We start from the raw sequence: 21,634 nt of genomic DNA, 5'->3' as shown, positions 1-21,634 counted from the left end.
GGCGTTGCACGCTCAAATGACGTCAAGATCTGCGTGCGCAGGAGATTGGTATTGTTTAGTGCCGCCGCAAAATGTCCGGTCAATTTCGCAAGAGGCGCAGATATCGCCGCGCCTGGGCGCTAGTTGCTTTGCGCCCATTGGCGCCCTCTTAAGGCGCTAACTGGAGGTGCAAACCAACTGAATTTTTCCCCCTTAGTCTGTGGGAGTGGCTTTTAACCGGAGGTGAGGTGATTCAGGAAGAGAATCTGGCACAGAAGTGAGGTGCTACAGCAACCGAATAGTTTACCTGTTAAACATTCTTCAGCATTGCAGTCAGTTCTACTGATTTTATAGACTAAGCTTGTTCATATCTGCATCTTGAGTAATACAGGTGCACAATAGAAGCTTAACCTGAAGCAGTGGTGTGTGTTTCAGGTCTCCCTTGGCAACCGGCTATTAGGTGAGTTCTGCTACTTTCTCTTGGACGAGTGCCTGTGGCTGCTGAAGAAACTTTTCTCGCTTCTTAAGATTGAGATTTTTATCAGTTTTGTTTTCATTCTCAACTAGAATTTATGTTTGGTCCCAAAGTACTCAAATGTTAAGGAAGGATTTGTAATTCCAACTTGAATAGCTGTTGGAAAACTAGACACTTTTAGGTAATGGAGAACAGCAGAATTCTTACCGCCCTCACCCCCCTTTTCTCCTCTTCTGAAGGTGCTGATTTGGACCAGAGAATATTTCCTTAATTATTAATCCCTTCAGAATTAACTAAAGCAATGGGATGTTTGCCATGTGACATTGCTATGGACATTTTTTACTACTCGTGCATACCAGTCAGGAGACACAGGATTTACTTGAAGAATTGAGGGTTTGACTACAATTCATGTAAGGAACAAAGGTAACTGAACAGAATTAGGTGGGGAGGGATCATGGAAAGTGCAGAATCCGTACAGAAAGAGTAATATAAACCTGGAGCTGTTATTGCATTAAAGCTAGAGAGAGCAGCAGAGAGTATATTACCCTATGGGAAAGAATGTCATTATTAGAAGTTCGGGTTGGCCATTTGGTGTGCTTGGCCACAGTTACAGACAGTATGAGTGAGGAGGTCTGCGTGAGCTAGACTTGAGCCCACCATCTCAAGCATTTGATTATACCCGAGTGCTGAAGTCAGGACAAACTTTGTACAGTTTTTAACATTTGTTTTTGCAGCATTTATTGGCCCCCCCCTAATTGCCTTGAGAGCATTAAGAGTCAGCCATGTAGTTTGGAACTGGAGTCACATATAGGCCAGGCCAGGTACAGGCGGCAGTTTTCCTTACAGCGACTTTATAACAATCCAGCAACTTTCATGGTCATCTTCTGGTGCTAGCTTACAAATTACTAGGTTTTTTGAATTCAGTTCCACAACTTGCCATGATTTGAATTTATGATCTCCTAGGTTGCTAGTCCAGTCGCATAACAACTAGGCTACCATACCCCATATTCAGTGGAAGGAGGAGCTGGGCAGTGGGACCCCTAAAAGGGATAAATACAAGTGTGAGAGGAGGGGCAGAGACACATGGTTATAATGGTCTGAGAGCACAATATCGCCACTTTGCCTTCAGCCCCTATTAGCAATGACGTTCCATTTGGTGTTTTTGCTGAGCCTGTGTTGCCCCTCGTGTGTGTATTGCTCCTTCCATTTGAAGGTGTTTTGTCCATTATCTAGGTATTCAGCCGCTACTTGCTCTGCTCGCTACCGTGACATGTCGGCCAGTCTGGACATTATTAAATGGTCAGTGACGAAAAGTAAAGAATTTGAATTAACTCACTTGTACCTTGTGGGGGCAGGAAGCAAAATATTGCAGATGTTGGAAATCTTAAACAAAACCAAAAAATGTTGGAAACACACAGCAGGTCATGCAGCATCTGCAGAGAGAACAGAAGTTAATGTTAGCTGTGGTTCCTTCATCAGAATTAAAATACATTTTAGATGAACGGCACTTACAAAGAAACTGAACAAAAGGGGAAAGGTGAAAGGTTTAAAAAAGACATAACCTTACACTGGAAAAGAAACAGAATAAGTTGTAAAGTACTTAGGTGGAGAACAGGAGATGGTTACGTGGTAGGAGTAATATAAGTATGATATAGGAGGCATAATGAGAGAAATAAAAGACGTATATGAGACACAGAGGGGTATATTTTAATTCTCCATCCCCACCAATGGGAATGATGTGTGGGATGGTTAAAATCATCCGATTTCACTTACCGGCTCGAGACTGCACTATTCCCGCCCGGCGACATTTTACCTTCACTGACTTTGAAACCAACCGAGGCTCCCACTGCAGGCAGCGTGGGCCTAATTTACGTCCAAAAGTCACGGCCTGATGCACTTACCTCTTTAGGTCCCTGGTGGTGTCTAGCTCCCATCTCAATTCCTGCTCCTGGCCCGTCAATCCCACTGGCTTTGGGCAGGAGACAGATTAAAAAAAAACTTAGAGGCTCGGCTGTTAAAATCAGCCGTGCCTCGCTTCCTTCATGACTACTGCTGCGCTGCGTGCATCGGATCCCCTACGCACCGATCCTGCCCTGAGTTAAAATTGACTCCAGAGAGAGTGTGAATAGCTAAAAGGGATAGGAGATGGGCAGATAGAAAGGGAAGGATGAAAAACTGGCAAAATGGAGCAGCCTCCAGCAGCTCGGTAGTCCCAGCCTCAATTCTTGATCTGTGCTGGATCAGCAGGTCACCACAGCCTGTGTAGCAGTTGGGGCTCCACAATTGGTCTCAGCGTTCCTGGGCAAGGGAGGGATAAAATCGGGCAGGATTCTAATTCCTGGGACCCCTGCTTGAAAATACGAGGAGCAGACTGACTGCCATGAGAACATGAAGTCTAGATTGATCGAAAGTATGGCTTGTTCCTAACTCTCCCAACCTAGCATTCAGCTATAACAACAGAAAATGCTGGAAAAACTCAGCAGGCTAGGCAACATCCGTAGAGAGAAATTAGAGTCGACATTTTGGGTCGAAACCCTTCTTCAAAACTGGAAAGGAAATGAAATAGATCGAAAGGAGGGCTGGGGAGGGAACAAAAGAAGTAAATAGACATTAAGAGGTATTCAAAACGAGACGAGATAGTGATAGGACTAGTAAAAAGACGGCTACATCAGGGAAGTCCCTAATGTTGCCTCTACTGACCCATGTGGCAGATTATACCAGATATTTACCACCCTTTATGTCAAGAAGTTGTTCCTAATATCAGTTTTAAAATTCAGTTTCACTAATTTAAATCAATGTCCTCTGGTTCTACTAGCCTGTTCTACTTGTAAGCAGTATTCTGAATTTATGGTATCTAAACCACTTATCATTTTTGAGTACGTCCATGCGGTCCCCTCTTGCCTGTATAAATTGTTCTTCTCTAATCTTTCCTCATAGTTCATCCCCTTTATATTTGTGATTATTTTTGCTGTTCTTCTCTTTATTCTTTCTAAGCAGGAACATATTTTTTGTAACATGGTGGTCAGAATTGAACACTGTACTCCATTGTAGAATCTCAACACGTGATTCTGTTACATTCCAGCTGTTCTGGTGAATATCCCTGCATTGTATTCGCTTTTTTAATTGCTTCACCATATTGAGATCTTGCTGGGTTTTCTCTTGTTCGAGACGGTCATTATCTGGCACTTAACTGGTGTAAATGTTTCCTGCCCCTTGTCAGCCCAAGCCTGGATATTCTCCACGTCTTTTGTTATGGGCTTACATGGGCTGCTTCACTTGAAGCAGATGATACAGGGCTATAGGGAGAGAAAAGAGCAGTGGAATTAGTTTTGGATTGCTCTAGCCAAGACATGATAGGCTGAATGACCTCTTTCTGTGCTGTAAGTCTCCATGGTTTTATTATCGTGTTTTTGACAATGTGTCTGTTATTCCCAGGTCCCTTGCCAAGTCTCCCTGTACTGATTAATTTCCTTTCATTGCATATTGATGTTGCACATTTTTTTCCTTTCAGTTGCCACTTTTTGGCCTAGTTATATAACTTATTCTTTTGTAGATCTTTAGCACTGCTCTCTGTATTTTAGTTGTCTGCAAACTTCACACTCATTTGGTTTCAGTGTTTAAGTCATTTGTTTAAACGAGAAACAACAATGAAACAACAATGGTCCAAGCACCGAATCCTGATGATTCACTCAGTGCCTCCACACCCTAGTCTGTTATTAGATCTCATAAGAACATAAGAAATAGGAGCAGGAGTAGGCCAATCGGCCCCTCTAGCCTGCTCCGCCATTCAATAAGATCATGGCTGATCTGATCCTAACCGCCAATCCACTATCACAGAACCATCTCCTGAATCTAACAGAATTAAACACACGAAATAGGAGCAGGATCAGGCTACACGGCCCCTGGGCCCGCTCCGCTACCCACAGGGCCACGACCGATCCGAACCCAGACTCATGTCCAAATTCCTGCCCGCTCCCCGTAACCCTTAATTCCCTTTACTTCTAGGAAACTGTCTATTTCTGTTTTAAATTTATGTAATGATGTAGCTTCTACAGCTTTTTGGGGCAGCATATTCCATGGACCTACCACCCTCTGAGTGAAGTAGTTCCTCCTCATCTCAGTTTTGAAAGAGCAGCCCCTTATTCTAAGACTATGCCCCCTAGTTCTAGTTTCACCCATCATCGGGAACATCCTCCCCGCATCCACCCGATCCAACCCCTTCACAATCTTATATGTTTCAATAAGATCGCCTCTCATTCTTCTGAACTCCAATGAGTAGAGTCCCAATCTACTCAACCTCTCCTCATATGTCCATCCCCTCATCCCCGGGATTAACCGAGTGAACCTTCTTTGTACTGACTCGAGAGCAAGTATGTCTTTTCTTAAGTATGGACACCAAAACTGTACGCAGTACTCCAGGTGCGGTCTCACCAATACATTGTACAACTGAAGCAATCCCTCCCATTTTAGTATCATCTGCAAACTTTGATATGTTACACTCGGTCCCCTCCTCCAAATCGTTAATATAGATTGTAAAGAGTTGGGGACCCAGCACTGACTCCTGCGGAACACCACTAGTTACTGATTGCCAGTCTGAGAATGAACCATTTATCCCAACTCTCTGCCTTCTGTTAGATAGCCAATCCTCTATCCATGCCAGAATATTACCCCCAATCCCGTGATTTTTTATCTTAAGCAATAATCTTTTGTGTGGCACCTTGTCAAATGCCTTTTGGAAGTCTAAATACACTACGTCCACTGGTTCCCCTTTATCCACCCTATATGTTACTTCCTCAAAGAACTCCAGCAAATTTGTCAAACATGACTTCCCCTTCATAAAACCATGCTGACTTTGTCCTATTAAATTATGATTATCCAAATGTCCTGTTACTGTCTCCTTAATAATGGACTCCAAAATTTTACCTACCACAGATGTTAGGCTAACCGGTCTATAGTTTCCAGCCTTCTGTCTACTGCCCTTTTTAAATAAGGGTGTTACATTAGCAGTTTTCCAGTCTGCCGGGACCTTTGCTGAGTCCAGGGAGTTTTGGAAAATTATTACCAATGCATCCACAATCCCTACCGCCACTTCCCTCAAGACCCTAGGATGTAAGCCATCAGGTCCAGGTGATTTATCCGCCTTGAGTCCCATTATTTTACCGAGTACCACTTCCTTAGTGATTTTGATCGTGTTTATCTCCCCCCCCCCCCCCCCATAGCCCCCTGTTTGTCCAGTGTTGGGATATTCTTAGTGTCCTCTACTGTAAAGACTGATACAAAATATTCATTCAGTGTTTTTGCCATCTCCATGTTTCCCACCATTAATTTCCCGGTCTCATCCTCTAAGGGACCAACATTTACTTTAGCCACCCTTTTTCTTTTTATATAACTATAAAAACTCTTACTATCTGTTTTTATATTTTTTGCTAATTTACTTTCATAATCTATCTTCCCTTTCTTAATCAATCTTTTTGTTATTTTTTGCTGTCTTTTAAAGTTTTCCCAATCCTCTATCCTCCCACTAGATTTGGCTACCTTATATGCCCTTGTTTTTAGTCGAATACTATCCTTAATTTCTTTACTTAGCCACGGATGGCTGTCTTTTCTTTTACACCCTTTTCTTCTCAGTAGAATATATATTTTTTGGAAGTTGTAAAATAACTCCTTAAATGTACACCACTGATCATGTATCGTCTTACCCTTTAATCTATTTTCCCAATCCACTCTACTCAATTCCGCTCTCATACCTTCATAGTCTCCTTTGTTCAAGCTTAGCATGCTTGTTTGAGATCCAACCTTCTCACCCTCTAATTGAATATGGAATTCAACCATGTTATGGTCACTCATTCCAAGGGGATCCTTTACTAGGACATTTTTAATTAATCCTGTCTCGTTACACAGGACCAGATCTAAGGTTGCTTGCCCCCTGGTCGGTTCAGTTACATACTGCTCAAGAAACCCATCCCTAATACACTCAATGAACTCATCCTCAAGGCAGCCCTGCCCAATTTGATTTGTCCAATTAATATGATAGTTAAAATCCCCCATAATTATAGATGTTCCCTTATTACAAGCCTCAACTATTTCCTGATTGATACTCCCCTAGAGCCCTCTATTTCCTGTTTTAAACAGCTTCTTTTGCTACCCTCGATTCCCAATATTTAGCTTAATTAGAAGTCTTTCTTTTAGTTCCTTGTCAAAACCTTTCTGTAAGCCTCCGATGGTCAAATAATCTTCTATCGCTCACTGTCTAGGCTCATGTATGAAAAATTTGAGTCTTGGGTGAGTGACCAGAAGTTTGCCAACTCCCATCGAACCTAAAGATCGTGCCCGCAGGAGAGGAGAAAATTGGAAAGCCAAATATTAGTAAGAAAAGCTCAATGTAACCTTGAGTGGCTGGTGACAATATATAAATAACTCACTTTGTATGGATAGAGGGAAGTTGCTCTGCTACTGAACACCACGTCATTAAGTTGAAGAGAGTCTCAGTGTGATGTTACAATAGAAAGTCATGTCATTCTTGACTGGTTTAAAAATTACTCCTGAGAGATGCAGTTGACGAAGTTTATTTGAGCAGTTCCCTGTAAAAAATGAATTTGGGCAGTGAAAGTAACATTCATAGTAGACAGAAATCACCAACACACAACTGACTTCAGCTGCCTTGTTCCTACTGTCTGGCATTCCCTCCCCAAACCTCTTGCTTCTCCACCTCCCTCCACTCTTTTAAGACTGCCCTTAAAACCTACCTCTTTGCCCAACCCCTTGGTGACCCTTCATAGTTCTTTTCTCTTTGGCATCTATTCCTTGCCACGCCTCTGTGAAATGCTTTGGGATGCTTTACTGTGTTAAATGCAAGTTGTTGTTGTCGTCATCATTGTCAATCTATCACCACAGGCTTACATCTGGGTTGTCACCAGGCTTGTTTACTGTAGGACACGAGTGTCCAAAATAGAACATTTGCTATGTTTGAATTTTGTGGGCCTTGAGATTTGGAAAGGGTTGTTCTTAGTGTAGTTGCCTAATTGGTGTTCAATCCTAAATCAAAGTACCAAGATCTGTTAGTATTAACAACTTAAGATATATACAGATTAATTTGATCATGGATTTAAACCTTGTATGCGGCCCCTGAGGCTCCATGATACCTATGTGGCCCACAACAACGGAAAGGTTTGGCATCCTGGTTTAGAAGATTCACACATAAGCCAATTCATTTGTTCTGTGAAACTCATTCATCCCCTTGGATTGCTCCAACTGCTAGCACCACAAGCGACAGACATTCAGCCACCCACCAGAACTTCACTCTAGTGTTGTACAACTCAAACTGCACTCCCCAGACACAGCTCAGCTTTGCAAGGACAGAACCAAGTGTTTTTCACATTCAAATGATCACAGTACAATGATTTCACACACTTACTGTTGGTCTTTACTGAAATCCTAGTGATTGTATCAGTGGAGCAAAAATGTTGGTATTTAAAAATAAATCTGCTTGAAAGTTAACAGCTTTATTGTGGTTGTTCCACAGCCATCATCCTGTGACAGCTACACACTGCTGCTCAGTATACGCTGAGGTAGATGGTGGACTGAAATAGTTTTCTGTTCTTTCACAGATAGCAGCAAGCTGCTGAAGGACCAGCCATCCTGTTACGGCACAGTCCAGCACTCCGGGGCCAACATCTCCATGGTAATGTATTGCGCAGGGGCTAAGAAGTATGAAATCAGGTGTCTGGGTGGTCAACATTGATAGCATGTTTGTTTAAAAATGTTGAAAGAGTATTTAATTCTCTTTTGTGAAGATGTGGACACTTTTATATTCTCCCCCCACCCCTCTGATTGGACTATGCATCTGACTATGGGAGTGTGTGATCTGGCCCATGGGAGATTTGTGGGGACATCCCAGTGGAAACTCATGAGCTAATTTATTTCCCCACAAAGTATTTATCCAGAGGTTCAGTAGCCCTGGACTGACTCTGAAGTAAGTGGACCTGCTCCAGAATGCACACTGCTCCTCCCTATACCTGGCATCACTGGAGTGACCAATAAGACTTCCAGCGATGGCTCTTAGTGAGGCAGCAAATTCAATGATTCATTTTAAGAGGTGATATAAATAGCCGAGCTGGGGCAAGTGCTTTGAACAGTTAAGTACTCCTAGGCTTTATTTCCCTTTTAAGCAACAGAATTTTGAAATTTAACAGATTTAAGAAAGATCTGTTTAATTCCAGAATCACTTTGGGATTTTGAGATGTTAGATTTTGGATGCACCAAATTTTCACAATTATATTAGGTCATTGTGAGTGAACTACACGGTACTGTTAGTAACTGGGGTTTTATAGTAAAGTGAATAACCTGCACACTCCTTTGTGGTATTAATGCTCTCTCGTTTTCTGTGCAGCAGGTGACTGGATACCAGAGAGTGCAATGGCGGGTAATTCTCTGCCATCTTCTTACTGTGCTGACAGTGGGACTACTGTGGCTAGTCTTTCACTGGAAGCCTGTTCTGGAAGTGCTTGCTAAGTGCCAACCCTGCCAGCTGAGCCAATCCGACTGGGTCATAATCAAGGTAAGAAAAAACAAACCTGGACATGCGATACAACTGACATTGCTGAGGCTTGAAGCTCAGTTGATAGGTTCTTTGGACGGCAGCTCTCCTGTGGTTACTGTTATAAGTTTTAGCAACAGTCAAGGCAGTTAACCACTGATAGTCCAATTACTTGTTGGCATGCACCTTCTACGGGAGGTTAGCTGATTGGCTTCCCATCTCAAAGTGGACTTTCTGTTATACCACGGTATGTATATCTCCCTCAGGTGTGAGTGGTTGAAGTATTATCAGTACTGATGAAGTCTTGAAGTTTTCCACCTACAGGTCTTCAATTTTTAGTGGATGAAGGTGGAGAGATAGCATGGTGAAAGCAATCTAGAAAGTTTCCAGACCTCGACCTTGTACCGCTTTCTATTCTATTTTTGTTGTGACCTCATGTTCAACAATACACATCTGACAGACTTTTGTGATGAGTCATTTTACTATAAGTAGATACTTGTCTGAATGAAATTTTGCTCACCTGAATAGACGATCATTTAGTTTTAAGGAGGAAGCCTCTTTTTAAAGGAGGCTGCCTCTTTTTAAAGGAGGCTCTTGTTGCTGAGATTCTCCTTTAAGTTGTAGAGAGACTGTGCAGCTTCACAGATTGAATAAGGAGCAGCCTAGTATGGGCTTTTTGTTCTAGTCAAAGATCCTCATTTTTTAATCTTCTGAGGATTATGTATTTTAATCACGCAAAATCTTAAAAAAATTTAGTTGTGAAGTGTTTCTTTGGTTTGCCTCAATTGTTAGTTACAAATAAATCTTACATAAAGTTTAAGAATCAGTTTGTAAAGATCAGAATGACAGGAGCTAATGTTTAAACTGGTTTCTTGCAGGATTCGTTTAATCAGCAGTTCGTAGCCAAAGTTTGGACAGAGGAGATAGAGGATGACTGGTTAGTTCTTCTATGTTAGTCAGAATTGCTGTGCACACAGAGCTACTGAAATATAGCTGACAGTGGAACTGTCCTGAACAACTACAGCTTTAATCCAGTGTTCAGTGGATTATTGAGATGGTTACCCAAAGATCCGGAGACACTAAATATTTGTACATACCTGAGCACTAACTGACCCCCCCAGCCAGAATGGCACTAGGAGTACTACAATTGGCATCAGTGCTTTGGGCTGTGGAGAGGAAAAATCAGTCAAGGTTCCTGCTCTTGATTGCTATGTATTGACCCCTGCTGGAAAGTACAAAATGCTCTCCACAGTCAAATAGTCCATTCACACTCACTGCATAGGCTCAGAAATGAAGACTGGCTACTTGGGGTAGGGGTTACTGGGGGCAGCTGGCAGCTGTGAAAACACACCCTAGCAAGAATAAAGGGACCATGTATCCTGTAATTTTCTTCACTTTAGAGATGACGGAAGAAAATTACAACCAATGGCTGCTGGTTATCCGTGCTGAACCAGATCCTGTATTCCACCTTTACTTTTCAGCAAGAATTTTGGCTGATTCTCTTTCCCCCCCCCCCCCCCATCTACATACTCTAATTGCAGTACCCTCACCCTACCTTGCCTGAGATCAGCTAATTTAGAACTACCCTGGGCTATGCCTCTCGCCATTAAGCAATCAAGAGAACTCCTAGAAGGGTGAAATTTGTTAATTTTGGTTTGCTGGAGTTAGGACTGGCTGGCATTGCACCGGTCTTGATCATGCCTCTGACAGGTTACATTGATGGATTCTATGGAAATGTCAGTAGTCCAATCCTACTCTTCCTACCAAGGAGGATGGTATAAATACATGAGGGACAGAGATCTGTTGTAGTTGGAACATTGAAATACTACTTCAGAAATCTGGGGCTAGAGCTGCCTGCTTCTGTGTCCGTGTCTCAATCCGCTTCTCCATTTCAAGTTATTAGAAAATGTTAGCATACGAACCAGTTCCCAGTGTAATGCTCTTGCTTTTCTGTTTTAAAGTTTTCCTCATCCAGTTGAGTCTAGTGGAGATGATAACCGAATTACTTTAGCCATAGGAGTGCTTGAAGATGACTGGAAGGACACTATTCAACTTCAGAAACAGGAGGAGGTAGGAGATCAGATACTGTGTTACCCATGTGTTATATTACTAGCTATATAGCCATATATAAATAGAGGTAAAGTTCCTTTATATAATATGTTTAGGCAGTCTCAATCCTGTTCCCAATGAACTCTGGCCCATAGTACAAAACAGCCTCTAATTCAGCACTTAATTGGCAACCTCATTCAGAGAAAGATGGGAGATGGACAAATGTCACACTGGCTTCTGGATTTGAGGTTGAAGGTGAAGCATTTTTTATTTATTAATTCACGGGATGTGGGCGTCGCTGGCAAGGCCAGCATTTATTGCCCACCCCTAGTTGCCCTTGAGAAGGTGGTGGTGAGCCATCTTCTTGAACCGCTGCAGTCCGTGTGGTGAAGGTACTCCCACAGTGCTGTTAGGGAGGGAGTTCCAGGATTTTGACCCAGCGATGATGAAGGAACAGTGATATATGACCAAGTCAGGACTTGGAGGTGGTGTTCCCATGCGCCTGTTGTCCTTGTCTTTCTAGATAGAGGTCGTGGGTTTAGGAGGTGTTGTTGAAGAAGCTTTGGTGGGTTGGTGTAGATGGTACACACTGCAGCCACGTTGCGCTGGTGGTGGAGAGTGAATGTTTAAGGTGGTGGATGGGGTGCCGATCAAGTGTACTGCCTTGTCCTGGATGGTGTGTCCCTGAGTATTGTTGGAGTTGCACACATCCAGGCAAGTGGAGACTATTCCATCTGACTTGTGCCTTGTAGGTGGTGGAGAGGCTTTGGGGAGTCAGGAGATGAGTCACTCGCCACAGAATACCCAGCCTCTAACCTGGTCTTGTAGCTACAGTATTTATGTGGCTGGTCCGGTTAAGTTTCTAGTCAATGGTGACCCCCAGAATGTTGATGGTGGGTGGGGTTCGACACCAGTGTATTGTGGTGGAAGAGTACAGGGAGCTTTGCTCTGCATCTCACCTTGTCGTGTCTTACCTGGGAATACTTGATGCAGCCATTAGGTGCCTACAATAGAAAGTGTTCCATTCCCCGGTATAAAACAAATTCAGTGCTGCCAACTATGAAATACCAGTTTTGTGTTGATTAACAGAACAAGTTGTGACTTTTTTACTTGCTGTTTGTGCAGCAAGCATATTGGTAATACAGAAGTGTAGATGTGATTTTAAAAACAAAGGACTACACCAGACTACTCCGCTTCCTTACCTGTGCAATTCACCCCAAAACTGATGGGAAGAGTTTGTTAAAGGGAGCCGACATGAATGGTCACAATACATGCTGAATGTGAACCAGGTATAAAGGGCGGCTGTTTTTGAACCTTGATACACCCAAGGGGTGGATTCATTTTCTAGACCATATTATATTTCAACACATTTCAAAATTAAATTTTGTTGAGCCCAATTAATAGCTATCTTGGAAAGGTAAAATGTCTGAGGTCACCTTTTCTCATTCAGTGTCATCACTCATTCAAATCCCAATAATTAGCTTCACCTGAGGTAACATGGTATTGCTGTGATCAGGGCTCCTTGTAGTTTGTAGCAAGGTCCCATTCTAATCTTTATAATCGGTGCTTTTTTTTCTCTTAAAAGAAAAATGTGATTCGTTACTACAATTTTGAGGGTTTACGCTACATTTGGATCGAGAACAGTGAAAGCTTCTGCAAGCTCAGGTATGTAAACTGGTGTAGGAACACTTAGTGTCTCTGCGTGGTTACTTATTGGGAATCGGCCACTCCCTTCTATGGGATTGTACTCGGAGCCAGTCTGGATTAGATCCTTTGGCACACTTTTCTGCTTTTATGTGTATTTTCTGCATAATTCCATCGAGTGACAATTATATCTTGTAGTTTATACCTGTAACCTGGAGATTAGGGGAGGATGAGCATGTCCTTTGATGTATATTCCACCTACTTACTGACGAATGGGGCATCTTGTGGTATATACTTATATCTTCGATACCCAGATGTTTCCATTGCACACTAGAAAACAAAAGTGCAAATGAATAAACCTTAGATGAGGTGAAAAGCATTCCCGTTCTCTCCCGCTGCCCCCACAGAGTAGTGGATATGTTGAACAGATGCCGGCAAAAACACTTAGTGCAGTGTCGATTTAACTCCTATCGCAAAACAACTGCATAATTTAAGTATGGGATCAAAAAAAAGGATGGTTCATCGTGTAGGATGCCATCGAGCTTAAAAGGAGGAATAGAAATGAGCTAAATCAGGAAGCACTGATGTCAAGTATGGGTTTTGGGAAGCTATAGATTGTAGGAGGGAAGATTGAGGGAGTGAGGGAAAATTCCATCATTTTGTGCTTCTCGGATATTACTGTAGCTTGGTTTGGAGACTCATAGTGATGAGTTTCTATGTGTGTCAGATACCTGACTGACCAAAACGAGAAGTTAGACTTGTATGAAACCTAGAAAGATATGGATCAATATTGATGACAAAATGCTCAGGTCTCCAGTGTTTTTGTTGATGCCTTGCACCATAGATGTTGTTTGTGGAATATTGCAGGTCCGTGTTGAATAGGGTAAGATGCAAGGTTTGCTTGATAGCTTTACTTGATTACCTTTGTGATTGAGGAGACATTTCAGTTTTATTTTATTAGCGGTTTTACCTGTGGTTGGTCAGAAGATTAACAGGGTTGGGAAGAGTGCAGGACGGAGCAAACTGTATGTAGTCTGCAAAAAGAAAAAGAAAGACTTTCATGACCTTGGGACATCCCAAAGCACTTTACAGCCAATGAAGTACTTTTGAAGTGTAGTCACTGTTGTAATGTAGGCAACATGGCAGCCAATTAATCTGTTTTAGTTATGTTGATTGAGGGATAAATATTGGCCAGGACACCAGGGATAACTCCCCTGCTCTTTTTCGATATAGTGCCATGGCATCTTTTACATCCACCTGAGAGAGCAGACAGGGTAACATCTCATTCAAAAGATGGCACCTCTGACAGTGCAGCACTCCCTCAGTACTGCACTGGAGTGTCAGCCTTGATTTTTGTGGTCAAGTCTCTGGAGTGGGAATTCAACCCACAACCTTCTGACTCAGGCGAAAGTGCTACCCACTGAACCACAGCTGACACTGCAGACGAATGGGCTTGGTGGTGGGCATGGCCTTTTGTTTGTACACTCTTCTCCTTCCTGACATATTCTGTTCTTGACCAGGGTTCCTCACTAGTGGCTGTGCCTTCATTTTTTTTCTTTTCAATTTTTCCCACAATCTGAACTACTCACTTGGCTTCTCCTCCTGCCCTCACACCATTGCCTCCAGCGTCCCCCAAGGATCTATCCTTGGCCGCCTCCTCTTCCCCATCTACATGCTGCCCTTTGGAGACATGGTGTCAACTTCAACATGTACGCTGATGTCGCTCTGCTATATTCTCTACCATCTCTCTAGACCCCTTCACTGCCTCTTTATTGTCAGACTGCTTGTCTGATATCCAGGATGTGCTGCAATTTTCTTTAATTAAACATTGGTGAGACCAAAACTTTCGTCTTTGGACCCCGCCACAAACTCCGTAGCCTTGCCACTGATTCCATCCCCTACCCAGCCACTGTCTCAGCTGTTCACAAACTTGATGTTCTATTTGACCCGGAACTGAGTCTCCATTACACAGACCGATTACTTCTACCTCTAATATTGTTTGCCTCCGTCATTGCCTCAGCCCATCTGCTGCTGAAACCCTCATTAATGCATTTGTCACCCCCAGACTCGACTATTCCAATGTTCTCCTGTTTGGCCTTCCATCCTTCACCTACCGTAAACTTGAGTTCATCCAAAACTCTGCTGCTCACGCATCACCCCTTTTCTTACCGACCTATATTGGTTGCTAGTCCCCCAACACCTGAAATGTTAAATTCTTATCCTTGTGTTTAATTCCCTTCATGGATTTGCCCTGCTTTATCTCTGTAACATCCACTAAATCCCCCACCCCCAACCTTAGAACTCTCTGTTCATCTGACTCTGGCCTCTTATTCACCACCCCCCTTCCTTTGCCCCTGCATTGACGGATGTGCCTTCAGCCGCCTAGGCCCCTGGAATTCATTCTGTAAGCCCCTCTGCTTCTCAACCACCTTCTCCTCCTTAAAGCCCACCTCTTAGACCAAGCTTTAGCTCACCCCTTCTAATATCTCCTCCTTTGGCTCAGCATTTATTTTTCCCTTCTGCCTCTGCGAAGCGCCTTGGGACATTTTTTCTATATTAAAGATATATAAATGCAAGTTGGTTTTATTTGTGTGTGATTTCCCCTTTCATATGATTTCAGTGTTTTTTTTTTGCAGTGCTCTCGAAGAGGCGCTGACATGTGGAGACATTCACAGGCAACAGAAGGGACTCAGCAGACACAACCAAAACACAAAGTGAGTATGTGGCCGATTCTAGAGATTTGTTGTATCTAAAGACGGAATGTTTTGCTGAAATACCCCTGACAGCGAGCAGTTGGTAAAGCTCTGAGGAGGAGAAGGCCTTTGGCTTCAGGCTTTGTGACAGATGAACCTACGTCCGTTTAATGGCTGATGCTTACAATAACATGAGAGATGGCCACGCAGCATAATTTGTATCCAAATAAATGTAGAACTCATTTTCTAGGCTATTTCCTGATTTTTCAGAGGATTTGTGCTGCTGAGCCATAAACCTCAGGGGACGCAGGAATTACCACTTTATAGTTGTCCACTTTCACAGAATCACAGAAACCTCACAGTGCAGATAGAGGCCATTTCGGCCCATCGAGCCTGCACCGACACATATCCCACCCGATCCCCGTAACCCCTACACCAACACATATCCCACCCTATCCCCGCGTATGTAATCCCCCTAACACTAAGGATCAATTTTATCATAGCCAATCAACCTAACCCGCACATCTTTGGACTGTGGGAGGAAACCGGAGCACCCGGAGGAAACCCACGCAAACACGGGGAGAATGTGCAAACTCCACACAGACAGTCACCCGAGGCCGGATTCGAACCCGGGTCCCTGGCGCTGTGAGGCAACAGTGCTAACCACTATGCCACTGTGCTCTTTGCTTAAAATCAGCGACGGGAGGAAAATATATTTCCAGAAGGTACATGCTCAATCGCTGGCCTGCATTGAAATGAGCTATTATCAGCTGGGGCAGTTGTTGGAACATAGGAACAGGAGTAAGTCATTCCGCCTCTCGAGCCTGTTCCGCTATGCTATCAGATCATGCCTGATCTGTATGCCTGCCTTTTCTCCATATCCCTTGATACCCTTACCTAACAAAAATCTATCGATCGGCGTCATGCACATTTTAATTGACTTAATTGGAGTGCTACAATTGGTCTCCATACCCCTGGGCAATAGTGGGGGAATATCAGCCAGAGTTCCAGCTCCCAATCACTGCTTGGCGACCCTGGCTAGAAAGTGTATTTGTATGGGCGATGGATGAGAACAGGTTCAGACTTGGCTGTGATGTGCTCCGTGGATGAACGGACGGCTGGCATTCACTGTCTAGGTTTGCACGTGGGCAAAATGCCGGAGGGCTACCAGTGCCCATGGAGCTATGGCCCAGCAAGAGTTGGCCTCTTCCAGAAAGGGGGGAGATAATATGAAATTGAATTTTCTACAGTTACTGTTTAATGTTGTAATGGAAGCAGGAGCACACACTGGGAGATAACGACATGTATGCCAATGTACAGAGTATAATATTCATGTTCTTATAATGTGTCCATCTGACCTCCAGATTCACGCAAGGATAGTCAAGTGTGTAAATCATTGAGTTTGAAATCTGATAAGGTGCAGAACATGTGCCCATCGTGCTATCATTTATTTGTTTAATTGCAGAAGGCGGGTGTACGGACCAAACGTGATTGATGTGCCTGTAAAATCATATTTCAGACTATTAATAGAGGAGGTGAGTCGAGGTGGCCCTACTTTTTCATAGAAAACTGTCCCATTTTTGGGTGAGGCAGATAATATAATGATTAAGATGCTCATTTTACAGTGGAATGCTGACAAGGTATTGTAGCTCCAAAGTTCTGCGTACATGGTGGGAGACAGGTTAGTGCCGCTGGGCATGTTTCTGTTCTCATTCATGCTGTCGTGGGCAGATGCAGATGGAGACTTGGCACTTCATCACAAGGAAGGAGGAAGCATCAGCCCAGATTGCACTATTGCACCACTTAGTTGTTGGTCATAGAGAGGCAATACCCCTTGACATGAATCAGTCATTCATGAAAGAAAGACTTATGAAATAATACTGAGCGGCCTGCGGGTGGCGCTGTCCAGGGAGAGTATAAATACTCGGGCACGGGCCCAGCTTGCGCAGGACATTCTTAACAGGAACTAGTGAAGGACACAACTAGACCTCCATGTTGTAAAACAGTTGATTAAAGCTTTGTTTAACGCTTAGACCAAGTGCCTAGTAGTTTTCTTACGTCACCCCTCATACTATTGACCCTTACAGATACTCTTCCCCTTTAAGTGGGGGGACAAAAATCAAATCTCCCATTGTTGGTGGGGAGAAAATGCTTGCTCAAAAGGTAAGCACGTCATATATTAGTTGAACTCAAATTGTAATTATCAGTGGGGAAGCCTGGGGGTCTCAACCATCCTTCCAGCTTGGGCCAAATGCAACAAAGCAAGTACCCTTAACAAGAAAAACTATAAAGGTGCCACCTAGTGTGGGTCTGAGCGCGAAGAAGAAGGTTCCAGCTTCAGCCCCTGGTCTGCGATGAGTTAGCTGATCTTGACCTGTGTAGCAGGAGGGCAGTAAATTGGCTTCGATGCGCCTGGGCTAGAGAAGGGAAAAGGGTTAGAGTTCCTGCTATTGATAAGTGCTCCATGACCCTCTGCTCTATGTGTGTGCGCTTGCGTGTATACTGAGGGTGAGGGCAGTATTGAACTCAGCTGCCACAGTGAAAGAGCCTGCTGGTGCTCACCACCCAGACTCGCAAATGAAGAGTCACCAGTCAGTTGAGATACTGAAGGGTAAATGATACCTGTGGAACCCTATTGTAATTCAGCACATTCAACAGTGGAAACAAGGAAAGTAATGAACTCTGGGGAAGAGACAATGAAGGTGAATGGCAGCCCTATTGACCTTTACAATCTTCCTGTTCTTAGTTGGCCTTTTCTGGTTGTACAACTTGTTAGTCAATTCTGAAGGTTCAAAATTTTTTTTTTTTTTTTTTCACTTCAGGTGCTGAATCCATTCTACATTTTCCAGATCTTCAGTATTATACTTTGGATCACAGAGCAATATTATTACTACGCAGGGTGCATCCTGTTCATCTCCGTAATATCCATTGGTATATCCCTATACCAGACACACAAGGTACAGCATGAAGGGACAATTCACAGGGATGGCTTATGTGTGATGGACCTGAAGATCCGTTACTGGAAATAAGATTGGTTTGGTGCCTTGATATCGTTTTAAATATGAAACAAAAAAGTTGGGTTATAAATAAATGAATATTTACATGGTCCTGTTAACTGGGAAACAGTAATTTGCAGACATTGACAGATTTCCACTGATTCACAGAATATTTAAGGGTTTTCTCCAACTCCATCCGCCACCTATTTGGATGATTTGGAGTGTTGCTTCTTGTTTGTTGGGTGTTATGTATGAAAATGGGGCTTTTCCCCTATTATGGTAATTCGCAGCGGTTTGCCAGCAAACTGCAAAGATTTGGGGAACATACAAGCTCGCATGCACTGTGCAATGATAGAAGGAATGTACCTGCTGCTCAGACCCAGTGCTTCAAGAACCCTACAAACCTCTCTTAACTTGTGGTGATTGTCATTACCTTTTACGAGTTCTATGCTTTGTACAGTGAGAACTTTTAAGACAATTTATAGTGGTTTTTGATTAATAGGGACAATCTGATAAATAGAGAGAGTTGATTCCCACTGATGGTGTAGATTAGCTGCCTAACCATACAGTCCAATACTACAGTACAGATAGAAAAATAAATTCAGGGAAGGGAATGCTAATTTCCCTTCTCTTTCATTCCCGCCCCCATTGAAATTAATTGCCCCAACACTTATTTAGAAGGTGGTTTTGTGCTAATGTAGCTACAAGATGCCTCTAGTGCACGTTGTTTACTAAATGGAGAGTGTAGCCTGTAGTTGTGGCCCATTTTCCTAGTGTGTGTCACAACTCCAGATTCCTAACACTTAGCAATTCTTTCTTGCTCGCTATGATTTCCACAGAAACGTGGGAGGAGGTTACATGGCTGAAAACCAAATCCAATGTTTTGGATTACACCATGAACCAATGACGGTGAAGGTTGAGCGACTGCTGACTATCGGGAATCCAAGTCATTATCTCTAAAACATTTTGGTTTGAGTCAGATGTTACTGTTGCATTACTGGTGCAGAGAAGAGCAAGGCAAATGCACCGTGTGATGTGGTACTGAACCTTACAGACCCAAGAGCTCCCAGCTCAAATTCCCAGTCTGTGCAGAGTTAGCTGATCTCAGCCAGGGCACCGCCTCTGGACTAGGGAAGGGAAACATCTGCCAGGCCTCTGCTTCTCATTGCTATCCAGTGATCGCTGGACAGTATGCATGAATGTCAGCTGAGGAAGGATCAGGTTCAACTGTGATACCCTCCACGCTTTAATAACCTAACAAATCACCGTTGAGATCAAAGTTTCTGCCTTTGTGGCCGCATAAGTGCATTCCATGGAGCCTCGAGGGCCACATATAAATTTTAAATCCATGTTCCCATGAATTTGCGTATATCTCAAGCTGCTGAGACCCATCGTCTCTTGCTGTTCTGATTTAGGATTTAATCACCAATGAGGCATCAGTGCTATGAACAGCTCTTTGCAAAGCTCCAGACCCACAAAGTTCAAACTGGAGAAATCAGTGAAGGAGAAGGATAAACACTGATAGGACTGAATTGCCCGAGACTTGAGCCCTGGAGTGTCAGAGTTTGAGGGGCACATGTTGGGTCAGAGTTAGGGTAAGCGAAAATCGCACATGAATGAGGTGAAGCAGGACTTCTGGCAGTGCTGGATTATACTCCATCAGAATCAGCATTCGGGAGAGGAAGGAAGGAAATTGTGGGGGGCGGGAGCTCTTTTAAAAAAAAAAAAAAAAAAAAAAAAAAAAAAAATACTTGAAGAGATGAACAATGCTGACTTAATGTGCTGGTTTACCTTGTGATCAGTACTAGAACACAAACCAGAGGGAAGTGTGCAAAAACGATTGCGGCCATAACTGCAGAGAAGGGAGGAAATAAAAGGCAGGCACTTCACTGAGCACGTCTTCTGTATTGCAGGACTGTGGGAGTCAAAAGGAAGCTACAGGGTAGACCTCATTTGTACCCAAAGATTGATTGTAGAAACCAGGAAATGGACAGACAAAAGAGTTTAGATCTGTAGATTAAACAACAAAAGTTGCTGCTGGTAAAGGATATTGTAAAGGAGGTAATAATGTTAATAAGTGTGAGATTAAGTTTATTAGTACTGAGAATTATTTGAAAGTTTCATTGCTTTCTCTACCCTCCTGTCTTTCCTTTCATACTTTAAATGTTGTACGCTGATCTGTTCTTGTGGTGCTATGAAGCTTGAAGGTTTGACAATCCAATACGAAAATCTTAGAAAATGCCAACAGTGACATACAATCATCTACAGATTTCACATACTCTCTGGTTACTGCAAACATATCACTTTTAAACCTGTATTAAACAAATGTAAATAAATAAATAAAATGACTAGCTTGGAAATAGTAGGACATGAGAAAACAGCTTGTAGCGTCGGAGGCAAGTAATGCACTTGCCCTTTGGGTTTGTGGCTTATGTCTTCCCACCGGCATTGATTACCAACGCCCACATCCCATCACCTGACATTGGCAATTACCGACATCATTGTTGTCCAATAGAAATCACGGACTAGCTACAGCAACACTGTTTAAGCCACATGCACTAATTTTAGTAGAAAACGCCTTATATACACTCGCACAATACAAGTAAATGTACGTCATATGTATATATTTACTTAACAAACATCTTGCCACCATTCAGTAATCAAGGAAGTAAAGCACTCACAATGATCAAAAAACACTCGCACACTCTGCTTTTCATTTTCCCAACAAATGCACAATAAGGTTAAAGTGTACACCATGTGAGTGCTGAGATCATATGCCCAACTATGGTGTCTGTTACTCATTTTTTAATTTACTAATCAAGTGCAATTCGCCACATTTGGCTAGTAGCTACTGTATTGGACATCGTGACCTATAGCAATGTTGAGGTTAATGGGCAACAAAGCTGAGACGTTTCATGATGTAGTCACTGATTGTAACTGTTTTCTTTGGTGTGTGCAGCAAAGCGTGACATTACGGAATATGGTAAAGCTGACGCTCAATGTGCAGGTCCGCAGAGATACTGGAGGTGCGTGACTGATGCTCACATTATTACTGTATAAAAACAGGGTAGTATACAGGCTGGATTGTCTTACATAATGGGTAATTCACAGTGTGAAGTGTGTTACAAGACAGTAATGCGTGGGGTTGAGATGTTGCCTAAAACAATGAGAGTATCTTTGTCCATGGCTTAGTTGCCCATTCTAGTACTGAATTGTAGAGATAAAGGTCTCCAGTTCAGTCCCCTGGCTGTACTGCATTAAC

General features: G+C 43.0%; 1 protein-coding gene across 7 annotated transcripts in view; it reads left to right on the top strand.

The window, feature by feature from the left end:
* The window catches only part of atp13a2 (ATPase cation transporting 13A2), an 87,310-nt gene that overhangs the window by 21,950 nt on the left and 43,726 nt on the right, over nucleotides 1–21,634 (top strand). For 5 of the 7 annotated variants that reach the window (XR_015073521.1, XR_015073522.1, XM_085966970.1 and 2 more), the window contains exons 2-10: nucleotides 8,062–8,135; nucleotides 8,844–9,011; nucleotides 9,869–9,927; nucleotides 10,952–11,060; nucleotides 12,625–12,704; nucleotides 15,320–15,397; nucleotides 16,842–16,911; nucleotides 18,199–18,333; nucleotides 21,332–21,398. Coding sequence is in view for 5 of the 7 variants with exons in the window: in XM_085966970.1 (XP_085823096.1) it covers nucleotides 8,062–8,135; nucleotides 8,844–9,011; nucleotides 9,869–9,927; nucleotides 10,952–11,060; nucleotides 12,625–12,704; nucleotides 15,320–15,397; nucleotides 16,842–16,911; nucleotides 18,199–18,333; nucleotides 21,332–21,398 (840 nt within the window). In the remaining 2 variants the exon portion in view is untranslated. The remainder of the gene's footprint in view (nucleotides 1–8,061; nucleotides 8,136–8,843; nucleotides 9,012–9,868; nucleotides 9,928–10,951; nucleotides 11,061–12,624; nucleotides 12,705–15,319; nucleotides 15,398–16,841; nucleotides 16,912–18,198; nucleotides 18,334–21,331; nucleotides 21,399–21,634) is intronic. The other 2 variants (XM_085966972.1, XM_085966969.1) reach the window with 1 other exon arrangement.

Source organism: Somniosus microcephalus, chromosome 25, assembly GCF_052327205.1.
Source record: "Somniosus microcephalus isolate GS21.2 chromosome 25, FLI_Smic_1.0, whole genome shotgun sequence".
Lineage (NCBI taxonomy): Eukaryota > Metazoa > Chordata > Chondrichthyes > Squaliformes > Somniosidae > Somniosus > Somniosus microcephalus.
This window is presented reverse-complemented; position numbering and strand designations above follow the sequence as displayed.